Here is an 18365-nt window from a genome sequence, read left to right on the forward strand (position 1 = left end):
AATGTATATCAGACGTTATTTAATTCATTGTAAAAACAGTTAAGTTTCTGACCAGATCCTCTCAGCAGATCCGCATTCCTAGCCAGAGGTAGATTACTACTTATAAAGTTAAGAATATTGAGTATTTAAAAGTGCTTGTAAATGCCTACTAGAATAAACGATTTGAAATTGAACTTGTAAACGTTTGCGTTTTCATAGAACTGTTCAAAAGTTATGCGCTCACTGCCTAATGTTCGTAACTCGTAGACTATCGTCGACTTTAGATTGGCACAGTTTCGCTGAAATGCTCGAGAGGGATACATGATTTATATAGGACTGAAAAATGGGTTTTTACGTATAAAATTATATGAATGGAGTTTTTATTTACCATTTGAGGAATTAAATAAAATACTGGTTTCCTTCCGTGCTGTTATTTATTGAGGCCCCTAAAGCGTGGGAAGCAAACAATAGGTTTTTCACCCATGTAAGGGCCGCGTTCACACTATACTTTTTAAATGTGTATATTCATTTACTTATTAACTTTTATCTGAATACAATAGTACATTATCCAATTCGTTGTAAAGCAGGTACAACGGTTTACTACGCACCGGTGCGGAGCGGCGTAGCGGCGGTTCAGGTCAGCGTTGCAGGTCAGCGGTGCAGCTGTGCAGCGGTGCAGCAGTGCAGCGGAGGAGCCAAGCTGTGGAGAGCAACAGGGCAGGGACCAGCGAGCAACTGTGCTGCGGCTTCATTCTACAATCTACAACAACATGGTCTGGCCATTATCCTGTTCGCCAGAAATATCTTTTTTCAGGTATTTACCTTTTTAACAGATTCGAATAAATTTATATATAACATAACTTTGATTTACGAATAACTTTCCAGAGGATGTGCCTCAGCGTCCTTTGCGTACCATGATACCACATTGCGATCGCAAACCCACCTGCTAATGCGATTATGGTATATTCTCCCATATATCTCTTTGGACATGACCTTTGTCCCGCAGTAGACCCCTTTGGGTTGAAATGACAATTCATTTGTATATTATTGTATATCATTGTGTAGTAAGAGAAAGTATAACAAGTAGTACAAAATAAAATCATACACAAAATTAGAAATAATAGCAATTATAAAATAATTGCTATTATATCTACTTTTAGTTTTAGTTAATTTAATGTTTTTTTAGTATAATGCTCGTAGAAGTGACGTGTTTCATTAGCTGGCTAAAATGATCTGCCTCATTGCAAATTAATGTGCTTCTCGAATATTTCATTTAGATACATTATTTATATTTCCTCAGTACTTGCAACTGGTAATTTATTGCATGTTTTGTTGTGATTGGAACTGCGACCAGGATCAATAAGAAAAGCCTCGTTGATTTATCAGGATTAAACTGCGATATTACCGATTACTACATGATGTTATCAGAGCACGACTTCCATTTTTATTTGCTCGACATTTGGGTTTTGCGTTATGTTAGTCTTCAATATTATTTGTATGTTTTTTGAAGATAGTTATGTAGTCAGACATTGTAATAGCACAAGTAAAAAAATTATTTCTTTTTACTTATTTATGGTTTAGTAAATAAGAATAGTTTTACTAATAAAAACGTTAGAGCTCGATAGTGTAGAAACTAACATTGCACTGCGAGTCGCTTCTTTTTAAAATAATTTTTAACTGAAGGATTTCAAAATAAATCGTTTCATTTACATTACGTCATTTAAAGTTTTATTTTTAATGGAGCTAGATTGCAAGTTTTCGCTTATCTCACTTTTTTTTTAAAATGATTTTCGTAATTTAAACTTGAATGAAACTTCACTTTGACGTGGCGACTGATTAAAACAGGCCAACAACTAATAGCAATTAGCAGATAGAGATTTTGAATAACATTACATGTAGTAGTGACGTCCGGCAAACTGGTAGCTCGAAACTTGTATCTCATATATCGTAGCCAGTGATTGGGCGGGCGGACGCTGGCGTTCAAATATTACACAGCCTGCGTTCGGCATTATTAATTCTAACCCGGTCCGGTGGCTGCCACTCGCATTTGAATGAGAGATTTCAGATGGTCCGTCAATCGTGGCCCCTCATAATTGATCGTATTAATTTTCGCTTCGCCCCTCTCCACTTGCATTTGAACGCTTTTGATTACTCCTCCCGATGCATCTTCTGTAAGTGAATATTAATCAAAACCGATGATTATACTTGCATACATTGAAATTATACATCTAACATCGATTATTGACATTTATAAGTAAATGTTATTTAATCTATTATTAGAAAAGACGAACCAATGAATATTACTTATTCTTTTAAAAAAGTAAATGGTTCCTATAGTTTAATATTATCTTCAATGAGTATTATTTTTTGCTATAAAATTAATACATTCGTATGTTATTCTTTTATGGTAATATTATACTCTTATGGTTATCCTATGCAATTATTACTATTTAATATTATTGCAGGATTTCTTTTGTCGTCTGTTGTTCTATATGTTCTGTAATCAGTTTATCTAGCCGTTTATTTGATTTTTTTTTAAAACGACTTCATTATGGTTGATAACATAATAATAGGCAGTTACCTTAGTTAACATTTGCCCTTTCATTGAAAATATCCAGGAATCGTTGGCTGAATGAAATTTTTTATAAGTAAAATGGTTAATGCTATTTAAGTCGATCCCATATTCCTTTTGTGACGCAACATTGTAACGGTTATCAATTGGCTCATAATTTTTAATTCAGAAATCAGTTTGCTATTTTTTTTTAAATACATGTTAGTGTTCCTGTGTATAATTATTAAACTCAATATGTTTCTTTTGCCTGTTTTATTTATGATCAACAACCGAAATTTTGATTTAAATATTTGCAGATGTAAATCGATTTATTTTTCATCGTCTTTTAATGTACTTAAACGATTTTTTCAATGTTTTTTTTTATTAGCAATAAGTATTTTATTATAGAATCCTTGTAGGATTGCGCTTATGATAAATAGCCAATAGGACCATTAATGGGTGAAAAGTATATTTTGGAGAATTTATATTAATTTACGTAAGTTAGGTTTAATTTGACTGGCATTGCTTACAACTTTACTACTTATAACACCGAAAATTGCGTTTCTCGTTCATCAATGTCTGCTTCACGCGCTCCTCGAGAAAAATAACGCAAATTTGGTAATAAAACAAACTGATAATATTACAAAAATCTACGTTCTAAAACCCTTACTTTAGTGCTATAATATAAATAAAAAATAATGATAAAGAATACAAGTTTGTAAGTATTTTCTTGAAAAGTAGTGACTCTAACGAAACTTGGCAGAGACTGCAAATATATAGTATTAAACCATAATATTTGGCGCGCCATTAAATAAAACATGCGACCTCCAAAGATCATATATCACTAGTCACAAATGACAGTGAAGCAAACTAAGCAGCTAACACAAATAATCATCGTAATCAAATTAACGCTGTGTCCAAACGGGCCCTTAGCACATATAGCCATCAATGTCGCATAAAGTATACGGGGAACACTAAGATACTGCCCACGGCGTGACGTTAAACACAATGCGAACTGCTAAAGAGAAATTACAAGCCCCTGTGATGCAACTACGCGTTATGTTTAATTACTGCACATACTGTTATTAATAACATGTCGTGATTGTACTACGAAGACCGGTACAGACGCGCACAATATTGTTATGTTGCGCGTACACTTTGAATGATAGACAAGTACACATGTTTTCAGGTTGAGAGCGAAGATGCCTTCCCCTTTGATGAATTTGAATACATCAACTCGTTCGTATCATAGACACGTTTATTTATTTCTGTTTCAATTTATATGGCGTCAAAAACTACCTATAACTGGTAAAAAGTTTAGACGTCCAGTATTGACTACTAATTTTGAAAATAATTTGTGAGTAAAGTAAAACTAAAAGCGGAGTATATAGTTTACTATTCATTAACAATATTATGTTTGGCAGAATATACCCCATGACTATAACACAGTGCCATCATTACTTCAGCCGAAGGTCCACTTCTGAACACTGGCCTCATTGATAGTATTCGAAAGACGTCCTCCGCTAGTCCCTGCTCTCCACAATACAATCTTAAGCCCCTCGCCCTTCTTCTGATATTATCATGTAATCAAGGATATATATTGTTAAAATGTTCCAAATACATGTTCTCAGTTTATTAAATGTAACAAAATATGTGATTGTATTTTTTATAAACATAATATTGCTGTTTGTGGAGAATTTTATTTTATATTTTAGTCTTATTAAATTGTGTCACAATCCGTTTTAGATAATTTTAGATATTCATTAGATGATATGAACACAAAAAAAGTACGAAAGAGAATTTCAGATAATTTAAGATGGTAGTGATTCATTACATTTCTATTGCAGATAGCGAACAGTCTCAGCTAGTTCGCGGTGAAAAAGATAAATTCAATCGCGGATTTTGAAACAGTTCACATCTTGTATTTCAGCTACTTTCAAAGTATTGTCTCATGGAGTATTTAATTGCTAGGTATTATTTATACTTATCCAATTGTTTGTGTTGCGCAGCTGTAAAAACACGATTTGTGTATAAGTGCAATTCGTGCTATTTATAATTTGACAACGGAAACTTTCTTTGCCGGAAAAATTAAAGGAACTAAAATATTTAAAGTTATTTACTAATTCGTGTGTGAAAATCGGTTGTATATCAATAAAAAAGTACCGATTCTCTCAGAAAGTGTGATATTCAATAAAAACGCCAGAATCAAAAACAAATATTGTATTCTTAAGACTATACTTCATTGAATTGGTTATTCTTTCTACAGGCATGTACGTACACACTTTTACTATAGAATTCCAGATGATTAAGAAAGCTCTTATGACTTGATATAAAAAAAATTGTCAAATAACGTTAGGCTGAGGGTTAGTACACTGTGAATGACTTCATAGAAGAATCTTCTGTAGAATAATGTGTTCTTCTCAGGTCTGGAATATTCATTATCCAAAAACGTGGTTTATTCAACTTGACGTCAATAACAAATGTAATCCATTCTATGTTAAAAAAAGAATTTACGAGTTAATTTGAATTATGGTAGCCATGATTTATTTTCTCAACACTCTGTTGCACCGATTAGAACTCAAATCCTGGGAACAGTTTTAATATAAATACTTTATTAATATAATAAAATTTACATCTATTGTAAATGAGAGAAGATAAAATTGCATATATTTTTTCATATTCATATTTAGGCTGAAATAAATTGAAACGCAATGAAAACTTTTTAATTCGGAAATTAAATGTTTGTTATTAAAATTGAAGCCTTATAACGTAGGCAGTGTTGTTTTAATTATAATTAAAATATTTAAACTTGTTTTCATTAGCAATTAGCAATTTTTAATACACACGGAAGTTTTTATTAAGCTCCAAAAATAAAATATTTACATTACGGTATCAAATCAAATAATGTAAAAAGGTATTATATAATTATATATAGCTAACAATATTTCTGGACATCTACAATTAAGAACAATTTTCAACAAGCGAGTGTCTGTTAACCTATGTATATGACAATTAATCCCTACTGGTCACGCTATAATTTGAAACTGACTTTATTTATTTTATTAATCTTCTTCATAACTTTCATAAAACTTTGTGGAACATGCGCAATGAAAAATTATAAAATTACTCCGAGACATGATAATTTCCAAATCAAATCTGTGCGTTTTACAGTTCACTATTGTCATCGTGCGTTTAACAATTTACGAAATTCAAGTTTCATATTGTCGTAATGGCTACTTCCGTCAGTATTTATCCGTAACAAAGTCAATTTATTTATTTCACATTTAACCAAAAAACTAATGATCAGACTGAAGTATGTTAATATTATTTTTTTCTATTGGAATGCGACATGACGAATACTTGTAGCAATACAAAATCTGCCGAGACATACGAAGACGAAGAATTGATGATAATCTCTTATATAGATGTGAAAGCTATAGTGGAAGAGGATTTCTTTTACATCTTATCAGAGTTAACGGCACACTTTAGTGTTAGTGATACAAACTAATGTAACCTGAAAATATAAAAACAACAATGTTATAAAAGTGTGTGGCTTATAAATTGTCAAACACGTCAACTATAGCGCTACCAGAACCACTGTACCGCGCCTTAATTATGCGAGCAGCGTGACGGGTAGAGTACTAGCAACTCCGTTCCGTCAGTCCGTCGAAAAAGCTCGTGACAGCGGCACTCATTCTGTTTTTTTTTTCGGTTCTCACTTTTCCGGGCTCTCTATTTTTATTAAATAACACTAAAGATCAAGGAACTTGGCTAACAGAAAAATGGAAGCATTTATTAATTTTTCGTCATATCAACCAACAGACGTCCTCTGCTAGACATTGGCCGTCCTCAAAGATCGCCACGATAATTGGTCTTGCGCTTACCGCATTTAGCGACTTCCCGCGACTATTGCTACTACATACTTTTAATAAAGTATTAGCGTTAAAACATATATCGAATTTATGATAATAATTCATCATTAACATCAACGAATACCAGAAAGGTATTTATCTAAATTGATGATCACATGTAATGGCTAAGTAGTTATTGTATGCAGCATAATGGAAAAATTACATGTCGGCGTATAATCATCACACTAATTATGTCCTTGGACATTCTGCGACGGCTTTATAATACGAATGAGCGAGACATGTGCGTTCACCGGATACTGCACATTATTAAAATATAATTCTTTCTTTTTCTGTGCATCGTATAGAGGGTGATTATGTGTTATATTTATCAGTCGATGAGGTTTTTTTATTACACATTTATCCATTTAAAGCTGTTTAGGCCCCTTTAATGTCCTTTACATTCTATTTCCGATCACTTTGTTTAAAGTGCAATAAGTTACGTGAATTTTTTTCTACAGGAAAGCGTCAGGTCTATTAGAACCTTTTAAAAGTACAAAGTCTTCAGGGACAGACAGTAAATAATAACTAATTTTAATTTGTAGTAATTCAAATTTTGAAATGTTTATAATTATTATCATCACGTTATTTACTGTTTTTGAAACCAAATGGTACACCATATATAAATTGGCAGCAAATAAGCTATACCTCTCCGAAGCTTTTACCAATCATCCTGTATATGTTTGCAGGATGTGTGCGCGTTCTTTAATTTAATTAGAATCAAGCAGAAATTTCATCAAACTAACTCTTTAAATGGAATTCTACTAAAGAAATGCAAAATTTTTGCACGGATAGATATACATTACATTTGTACACGGCGACCTATTTTTCGATATGACGATTCGTATTTTGTTTTGTCCTGTTTTCGAAGCTATAAATAGGAGTTGTTCTCGGTTGCCGTATGAGTTTCATGGTCCTTCCTGTATGTCACGTCACTTACTGACACGCTCGCACATTTATAGCGCTTGTGTATGTCGGATTAATTAAAGAGAACTACGCCTTTTAGTAAACATAAAAAAACTTTTGTAAAATAACTTAACTACAGCTTTTACAACAAAATATAAATGTCGCGTATCATGGCGTTATTGTAATATTTTTGAGACAGTCACCTTACTCCAGACACAGAGTAGTAGATGAAAAGATTCATAGATGTACGTATACGTGTACCAGCGACGTAGCATAGGACTTCCACAAGATGGAGAGACGAACTTGTTAATGTTTAGAACAAGCTATATGGAGACCGCTTCCAAACTGTGTTATATGAAATCTATGCCTTACAGCAGAAATAATAAAGACAACGAAAAATAAATTGTAAAGTATCTCCTTTATAAAGATATGTAACATCTAAAATGTCCTGTGTATAGTATATAACTTTGTATTTGTTGTATTTGAGACATTAAAGTATAAATATAAATTGTCATCGTATATTTTTGTTTTTATTGTTTATGATGTAATCAATTTAATTAGAATGGTTGTCTTGCGAACAATAGGCTACGCAGTTGCACTCGACTGTACCGGACCGTGCAAATTACATACGGCAAGCCGGAATAGTAACCGCTAAATACGGACTTAGTATGAAACGATTTATTGATCTTTATCCAAATTTAAATATATATCTCTATACATATGTGTGTATATATATAAATGTATATATATAAATGTAAATAATCTGTAAGCACAAAACTAGAGAACGGCTTACCCAATTCGACATTTTTTTTTCATATTATCTTTAAGGCGTAGAGTAAATAGAGTTATGCGTAAGAGTAAATAGAAAAAAAATAACACGTCTATCAGATTCAAAATGACTTTTTACGATATAACTAATCAAAGAATATCGCTTACCATAAAAATGCCAAAAAATAATCATGTTAGTATCTTTAACTGTACGAAAAACTAATATTTTCGTTAGTAACACTAAAGTGATCACTTTAAAATAAATTTTATAAATTTATTTTTCTTAATCTGTCGAGACAGTTAAAAAGTAGTGTATATATACTAGATATTTTTTAAATATAATTTTTTGGTTATTACTTATGTCTCGTAAAGTTTAAATTAAAATTTCATAAAAATATATGGGGTTAAGAATTAAGGAAATTTTTCAAATTATTTTTTTGTACTATCACAAATTTACGGACATTACAGATAACGTATTTTTTTCCGCTTATTTTGCCAATGAATCGCTATGGCCTAGAATCCTTTCTGTACATAAGGTGAAGACTACATCTAGCCGTCTTTGCTTACAACCCTCTATAAATGAGTGGTTATAAATAAAGAGAAAATAGAACTTTTAGATTTAAGTATTTTTTGTTCCTGTTTAGTGCTATAAAAAGATTTAGACAAGGTTAGATTTGGGCTATGGTTATTAAAATGGTTTCTAAACACCAGCAGGATAATTTCACTGTTCATCTTTCTTTTCAGTAACCGTGACTAGTAACTAGTGACATGATTTTACATTTATTAAAGAATTATTCTGATATTTTTTCCTGTAAATTATTAACTTTGCTATCCCAGGCAAGGACTGTGAAAAGTCGACAAATGGGCATGAGCAGATTTAATTGTTCAGTTTCCGGTTAAAAGTTGATTCCATTAAAGTCCTGTATTCCCGGTACCGTTCCCTCTGCGGTCGGAATACTTGCCACATTAAATACGCCGTACAACTTCCGTTTTTCACGATTGGTTTTACTTAATTATGTTGATTAACAGTTTCATCCTCATGATCCCCGGGTGTTAATATTAGTAATTGCGTATTTAAAGCATCAAGCTCCCGGTAGAGGGCGTTCGAAAATTTGCGTTACGTTATAGGAATGTGTTAATTTATTAATTCGCCAAAGTGTTTTCTTTACAAACCTTTTTATAAATTATCGAAATGTTTATAAGAATCATAACAACTAAGCTAGAAGGCAATTGAATTTGCAACCTGTATAGTTAATTAAAAGGATTACGTTATTGTTGTTTTCAATCGACGCTATAATTAAAGATGGCGCCATCACCCCGCTTACGTTCGAAACCTCACAGATAATAAAAGTTTAATTACTATTTTTAATTTCACGCATCTCCTGATGCTATAACGATTAAGATCTTCACTTTAACAATAAACATTACCCTTTAATGTACATAAAATCAATTTTCAATTTACCGATTGAACATATTTTTTATCTTTTTCTTTATAATATTTTTACAAAACATAGTAGCAACGATATAGTAATATAAGCTTGTGAGTACAAGATAACAGTAGGGTTTCCTAGAAATTAAGTATAGATGAATAAAGTTATCAATAAGTTACTAATCTTTACGTTTTTGGGGCGGTCTTGTATACATTTATTGAAAACTACAAATATTTCTTTTTTATTAGTTATTAAGTTTTGTCAACAACTTTGTGACTTATAGAAATAATTAATGATTTATCATAGAATATACTGGTCTATGGTTTCTCGTTTAATTGTTTAACTTTGCTATGAGACAAGATATTAGTATGTATTATAATATTTCGTTTAATTTTTTCGTTAAAATTTTTATAGCATCCATTTTATAGTTTAAAGAACCTACATTTTTTTAATGTTTCTGAATACTTTATTTTCGAGAATAATCAAAAGCTATAATGCGAACTACGAGTATATATAACATTGCTGCTGAATGGAATGTGAATAGAAAGCATTGAAAAGAACTACGGGAGAAACCCGGTATATCGGATGCGTTTGATCCAATAAAAATGTTAATAGGGTGGATAGTTTTTTTCTAAGATGATTGTGAACTTCTGAACCAAAAAAAAAAAAACAATTTGAATAAACACACAAGATAAATTTTTGTAACGTGTACATGGATGTTGCATTATGAAAAACTTATTTCTCCGGTAAAACTCTCGGAATAGAATACAGGGCGCCTACTTGTCTAGTTTGAAAAGAAATAGCAAAAATTCAAGTTGGTCCCTTGTGGCGATATTTATTTTTTACCTAAGTTCTTAGTCAGTATCGAAATACAATCTTGAAAACACAAGCGGTGTGTTTCTCCCCGATAATTATTCCGCGGGAGCGGCGCTTGGGGTGAGGGGTGGCCTTGCGAAGTGAAAGCGAAGCAATAGTGGTAGGTGGCGCCCTCAGCGATTTATTGTTTTTAATAATAACGTGAACCCGTCACAAAGAGAACAAAAGTCGACGGTGGAGTGAACCAGAAGCTACAAATTAAAAAAAACTAAGTACGCTTTTAGGATGCGGCATTAAAAACTTTCGTTATTGTCTGAATATGTTAGGAATTAATTATGGATCAATATTGGACACTTCCAATTTTTTGTTATGGTTTAGACCCTTAATAAATTGTCATATTTTCTTTTTACTTATTTAAAAGTTTTATTCACATGATTAAATAGTATTCTTGTGATCCAGGCAATTCGATAAATATGAATAGTAGTAAGTATATAGGAGATTTACAATTAAAAATTATTATTATAACTTACAAGAAAAAAAGGTAATATATAATTTTATATCATGATCTATTATGTATTACCTCTCTTGACCAACACAATAAAGATTAAACCTTACCAATTCAGAACACCATAATCGATCGAAAAAAAGATCAATGATAGTATAGTTTAATAAACGTCAAAAGGAAAATGAATTAATGACTAAACTTAAAATTTGAACGGTTAATTATGGGAAACATCCAAAAAATTGCTTTTGATACCTATACGACGACAAACTTTAAATCAGGAAATCAATCCAGAATATTGAAGATTAGAAATGAAATGAAAAATGACGATAGTGACCAAGCTGTGCTATTAAGTCAAACTAGCATGTTATAGTAAGTGGAAGCGGCTCGGATGCTCCTCATGTTACACAGATAACGGATAAATAACAGGAACCTTACGATGACCCAGGCGAGAATATTAACATCGATACACTTTAGGCAGTAATGGTGGGTTGATAATATTCGTAACAATATAGGAAGGTTTATAAAATAAAGATTATTATTAACCATGAACAATTGACTGAACTTGAGCGAGGTCTAAAAATTATGAAATAAACTAGAAAAACCTAGAGCTTTTATTTAAATGATAATTTATATAAATATACAAAAGTGCCAATGTGTAGTACGCCGAAAACATTATCATTACCACTTTAATTATAGCACGTCCACTATTGGACCAAAATGTTCTTTCATTAACATTCTATTATTCACCACAGTCTGCTTCCTAAAAATTATTATTATGTTATTAATATCCGTACCATCATCATCACCTTGTCAGCCTATAGACGCGTAATAAAAAGCGTCGGTTTCCTACAAAGATTGTCACTGTTAGCGGGCTTGCGCTGCTCACATTCAGCGACTTGACTATGTCATCAGTCTACCTAGTGGGAGCCCTATCCTCGTGGCTACTCGAGATCCTTTTGACTCCAGTATTCGCCGGTTGTGCCGCGCTCATTGCCACTTTAGAGAAGCAGTTCTTCGAGCTACGTCGGTGATCTTGTTTCTTAAGATTCGATTTCGCAGCGAAGCTTTCGATAATATCGAAACAATTAATATTGTTACTACACACTGCATAATTTGATTTTTTTTTAATGTAAAATCATTATTTGCCTTATTCACAAGGCGTCGAAACTCTTGGTTCTCGGCACGAAGTCCCACTGGAGCGGTCGGCGGCAGCGATATTAACATTGGTACACAGCGCCATTGCACAGTTATCGTCTGTCAAAAGCGCTCTACCGGTCTCTGTTGAGTAAAGTCGTCACAAAAACTACACCAATCCGTACACTTGACGTTTGTCTACTTGCTCATTACAGTCATCTAGCAAATACTTTTATTTTAATCTCTATAGACGACTACAATTTTAAACAAGATTTTTTTCATTCTCTTTTTTACTTTTTCAAATTATAACTATTTTTAACATTTTAATTCTTACTATGGAGGTGATCATCCAATTATTATATACTTATAGAATGTAATGTTAATTTACTTTTATATAACTCATTGGTGATGACACTAAGAAAACACAAGTAAAATTTGAAAATAAATGTCTTTTAAATTTTCAAAATACTAACACACACACACACACACACACACTTATATACACATATATATATATATATATATATATATATATATATATATATATATATATATATATATATATATATAGAGGTATGGTTATAGGTGTTACGGTTGTAGGACAATATATGTATACTAAGTTAAATAAGAAAATGAGAATTCATCGATGTATAAAACTTCAATATAAGTAAGAAAGTAAAATACCTTGGGACATATTTGTCACAGCGTCATATGTGACGTGTTGTATTAACATGAATTATAACGACTTCGGCGAATACCGTCGAGTCGCAGACCAAAGCAGTATTTCGAATGAAATTTAAGGCAATCAAATGCTTCGATGACAAATCTTCTCTTCTGTTTAAATTTTTTTAAATGATTAAAATTGGTTATTTTAATTCTCATGCGGGAATCTATTTAGAATATCAATATTTTAACTAGGTAATGCGATCTTAAATATGTCGTTTTTCTCTGAAAGTCTGTTTTGTAATAATAACATAAAACCAGGAGTTTGGCAGAAGAACCCGGCTCACCGACATAGCGCACGTACACGACACACGCTCGTGCAATCAATGGCTGTTGACAGCTGAAAAGTTCTCAAGAGGAGTTCACGAGCTGGTAGACGCAGCATGGGTTGGCCGCCACCTAAGATGGATGGACGGCATAGTTATTGAGGTCACTTCTAAGTCGCTCGATGCGGGCAGTGCAAAAACGGTTCTGGTGGTGATCTTTGAGAGACGCCTATGACTTCCAGAAGTCGGCTAACGGCTGAAAAGAAGAAGAACAAGAACGAAGGACCTATAAATAAATTTGGTTTGAGTTGGTTAGTTAGTGTTGGTTCTGTTTGAATCTGCTATTTTACTATTGAAATTCACAATTTTCATAAAAAATCTTATACTGATACTTCGTCAGTGGGCACTTTATAACTATTCAATGCAACGAATTTTACAACGAAACTTAATAAAATAATAATACTCTGTTTACGGTTTAAATAAATGTATATATATATATATACACACACACAAGTAAGAAATCAACAGAAATCTACAGTACTTAAAAAAGTATTTAGACAGCATTTATCAGTTTAACCAGCACGAGTTCCTTGTGTTCAGAAATCAATTTGTAAATGTACTGGCGGATGAGCGGCCCTCCGTGGAACGTGTTTATTAAATTCCATTTCGTCCTTTCGCTGCCCGCTTCAACGATCATTCCCAACATTTTGTGGTAATAAATATTTCAAGTCAAAGAGGATAATTTTTTTTACGTTCGCGAAATTAATTGAACAGAATGAATGACGTTTTGAGGTTGTTTTGGAACGGTTGCTGTCTCAAAATGTACATTTTTCATGACTATTTAGTCATCGAAGAGGTAGAAACTACAATAGAAACGTGCAAATTTTGAATACGTTACGTGCAGTTTTATTGTGAGACATATGAACATTATTGATGTCCTGTTTGTCTGGCTACAGAGACATAAACATACAAGCGTCTAGTGAAACGTCAGTCGTAGCAAAAACTAATCACCGAGTCAATTCTAAACGAGTGCGAAATGTTGTAATCAAGCTCCGAAAGCGATATTAATCTTTAACGAACGAGCGCATTTTTCTTGAACGATGACCAAGCTGGTCGATGAACTTTTTAAGAAATTAAGTGCTTATAGAGCGAGAAAAGATGCATAAACCCTTAGCGAACGAATGCCGCCATATATGCGGCATTTTTTAGAATATTTGCAATGTCCAGAGTATGGCAGCATTCGTCCGCCAAGGATTAAACTAGTTTACAAGAAAGTCGGTGTATTGCTAAATTATGAAGGATCATGGTTATATATTTTAGTAATTTGTAATTATTTCGAAAGTTCTTAGTTACTTATTTTCTATGTGAGTATTTTTAGGCGGTTCCTATTCAACGCTTAAAAAAAATGTTCCTCATTTTGTTGCGTAAACTATCTTTATTAGCAACTATGATTTTTTAATGCGTTTTCTATTATATGGTCACTGTCACCCGACTAAAAATAGGAATGGGTGTATACTCGTTTTTTAATGTAAAAAGAAGTGTATAATAAACATTAACGCATTTTAAATATGATATTATATAACTCGACACAGTTAGCAGACCTAAGGACCCCAGAAATTAGACGAGTTTATAGTTAAATTACGAGAAATTACGAGAAAATTTACTAAAACACGAAAGGATGAGACTGGTAGCCCAGCGGTAGAGTACTAAGACTTGCGATCGCAGATCACGAGTTCTATTCCCGGAATACAATTTCATATAATATACACTTTGCGCATTATTTATATAGGAATACTACTGCTTACAAACAAGTTTCCAGAAGAGGTATAACAGGGTCCTATCCGTACCAAACCCCAACATAATGCGACCGCAAAAACGCATGCCAAATGTAAGGATTATGGTATATCCAGCCATAGATGTCTTCAGGGGAGGCCTACATGTTGCAGTGGGCGTTTATGGGGTGAAACGACGAAGAGATAAGACTGTAGCCCTCTGTTTTCTTTTTAAAAGAACAGCGTAACAAACACGTGACGTTGGCACTATTATAGCAAACTCTTATTAATTAAGGAAATTAAATAATGATATATAATAGGAATAATCGTGTAGTAGAGCTATGTCAAATATGATAGTTTGTCCACAGACTTCGTCATGTGAATTATAAAGTAATAAAAGTAATTTGAAATAATTATTAAGTCAAAAATATAGGTACGGTAAAGATTGAGTTGTCTATATTTTCATCCTTCACAATTACCGAGCGGGATATCTGGCAACAAAAATTGTGAGACTACGACTTAACCCATTTAACAAATGAGTCGTTGGAATATGATTACGACACTTCTTTGCTATTTCTCAAGGAAACAACATTGTTTTCGTTTTCAAGTAAAAAGAAAAAGAAGCTCCGCTTGCCTTCTCGTGCCATCCTGTAATTGAATTATACCATCGATTTTCCATTAAAATGCTTTATGGAATGAAATTGTTAAGTCTAGGCGGGGCGCTGCATTGGAAGACTGTTTGAGACAAGTTTTTTATAACTTTTTTCTTCATAATGTAAAACTTCTTTATAGGTTAATCGTTATAGGCACCATTGCGTATTCGAATAGTCGTATTAATGTTTTATACATTACCTGGTGTACAATGTTGCTACCGCCATTTCGGAATGCGGATATCAGCCGTTAGTATAGGGTTTTTTTTAATAATTGTTTCACAATTTACATTGTTAATCTCGAAACTAATATAATTTAAAAATAAATAATAACTAAACGCAAAGTCCAAGAGAAGATAGCACAACTAAATTCAAAACGAAATGTGTTACATATAAGTAACATATTTGTAATAGAAGTACGCTAAAGAAAGTTTTTTTTTTCCAAAATGTAATTTATGTTTCTATGAAGCTGTTAATTATTCTACAATTGCTGCATTAGTGTTATTACTTAAGCGTGATTTTTATTTTTTTATTTTACTTCTACCCGTGTTTAATTTCGGTGAGAACAAATTGTCTACTTTATTTTGTTTCATTAAAGACTTGCTAGACATATGCTTCCTCGATAGATTTCCAATAACACTGGTTGGAAGGGGTCTTCTTAACTTCGTCGGAAAACGCAAGATGCAGGCCACTTCCAAGGGTCCGCCTTAAATTTTTTAGTTTTCATATTCTCGTTAATTATTAAAAGCATTTTTTTACGAAGTAGCCGTACTTAATTTTTATCTATTTAAATCGCTAACAATTTGTAGATAGAAGACAGCGAATTACTAATTTTCAATTAAAGTGAGTACCATTAAGTGTATTAATTTATTTTCTGCTGATGGGTTAAAAAAGAATACCTTAGCACTCCATGAGAATTGCATTTAGTCTACTTTGTCTGATGCTGTGAACAAACCCTTTGATCCTAAATTTGTATTCCGCAAGCGTTGTTTACATCTTTGAAGCGTTGGTGTAATGGAGAATACAGACTATCTAGAAATAAAATAACGTTAGAGTGTTACGTTTGTGCTGTCTGTTTATTTTCACTTAAAACCACTTATAGTTTTTTTCTTGTCATCATAACGAAGTGTCACGCTATGAACTCAAAATATTAATTTTCTAGAAAAATCTTGTTGTAGTCTGAAAAATGTTTTAGGTGTGTATAATGTTTAGGATAATGAAGGTTCGATGTGTTTGTTTTCAGCTCTTCTTTAATCAGGGCACGTTTGGAACCTTAGTAGCTTTTAATTGAAGATAATGATAAATTAACTTTTAACCAAACTATTTGAATTACATTAAAACCGTATATAAATATTTTTTTGAATAACGATTTTCTTCACAAGAATAAAAACACAAAACATACATATTGTTTTTTTTTTTTTTTTAAAAAAAAACATTTTTTATTTTATTTGTTTGTCCATAAAAAATTTTCTGACGTGTACGGAGATCAAAGTTTTTTTTTTATTATTCACTACTGATGATATTTCATGCTTCTGAGATTTTTTGCAAATATCGATATGACACCCGGTTAATTGGAAAGGGCGACGTACAAATCGTAACGTGTCATGTTCGACGAGTAAAAGTGTTTTGTCCGATTAAGTTTTTTTAGCCATATCTTCACAGGACATTAATTGAAAACGGGTGAGAGATGTAGAGTGGCGTCTGTCGCCGAGTTCCGGTTAAAAAACGTACATATAAATTGTTTTAATTTTTACTATACCCGTAGAACCAAAAGGGCCATTGCAAATCTAAGACCTAGGTACAACAATGGATGTCAAAAAATTGTTATAATTATAATCATTATATATATTTGCTAATGTGAAATTTTAATAACAACTAAAAGGTTTGATATAAATATCTTACTAGGGTAAAAATTTATTTTCGTACCTGCTCTAGTAAGGGGTAAGTCATATAGATTATACGTCTTCTTGAAAACAATTTATGCATTATACAAACTTACAATAATACACACATAGTACATAGACACATGGCAGCTAATAATCTTTGGAATTGATTTTTTTAACAATTAAAATTGACATTATTTTATTTATATTGCCCGTTAAGCGTTCACCATAATCCATGCGTAGGGTTTTACACGTGTAATTACGAAATAAAATGAATTCAAATAATGCACGCTCGTGATTCTATCAATCTAGCTATTACAGATGAAATAGGCTTTGCGATACCCTGTATCGCAAAGGATTGACTTAATACGCTTCCGTACCGATATTGATTAAAGGTGAATAGCAGTTTATTGAATTTGTGGGTCACCCGAAACCGAAAAGCCTTAAGGGTCCATTGGCAAATCTATGCCTATGTCCAACAGTGCACAATTTACATCTGAATTGAATCGACGTAACGTCTTTCAATGATATTAACAAGATCATCTGTCCATCCATAAGGTGGTACTGATACAGCCAGCGCTGTGGTCTCCAGTCCAAAACCCTAGTCTACGAGATTGTCGCAGGCGATTGTTCGCAGTAAGGATATATTTTCTATGCGACATGAAATTTTTGCACTTGTTGAATCTAATCAATCGGTTAAAAGTTGCAATATGTTTATAACGTCAGAATTTGTCAGCTAACTTGATGAAATGCGTTGTGCTTGCTTAACCCTTAATTTGGCAAAGTATAAAATGCTATAAAACCTGAATTTTGTCATCAGAAATGTTATTTATACACATAAAACGACTATAGAAAAATTTAAAAAAAAATCTGAAAAGCTTAGTTTTCCTGAAAACTCATGTATGCCACAACATACACCGCCAACTACTCAAGAATACAAACCGCAAATGTGTTGTATGCAGGGGCATACATTGCCAATTACTGTAGGTACTGACTACGTATGTAAAAAAAACAACTATTATACTTATTATTTATTTTTATAAAAAAATACATAGAAATTACGTAGGCACATGG

General features: G+C 32.5%; 1 protein-coding gene across 2 annotated transcripts in view; it reads left to right on the forward strand.

The window, feature by feature from the left end:
* Positions 1-606: 606 nt before the first annotated feature.
* LOC137925710 (protein bric-a-brac 1-like) overlaps positions 607-18365 on the forward strand; it is a 278719-nt gene continuing 260960 nt past the window's right edge. For both annotated transcript variants that reach the window (XM_068769556.1, XM_068770292.1), the window contains exon 1: positions 607-793. In XM_068769556.1, the coding sequence (XP_068625657.1) occupies positions 750-793 (44 nt within the window). In that variant the 5' untranslated portion in view covers positions 607-749. The remainder of the gene's footprint in view (positions 794-18365) is intronic.

The sequence above is a fragment of the Battus philenor genome, unplaced genomic scaffold (genome assembly GCF_028537555.1).
Source record: "Battus philenor isolate CCGP_79_NKW_IND1 unplaced genomic scaffold, ilBatPhil1.0.hap1 SCAF_1, whole genome shotgun sequence".
Classification (NCBI taxonomy): domain Eukaryota; kingdom Metazoa; phylum Arthropoda; class Insecta; order Lepidoptera; family Papilionidae; genus Battus; species Battus philenor.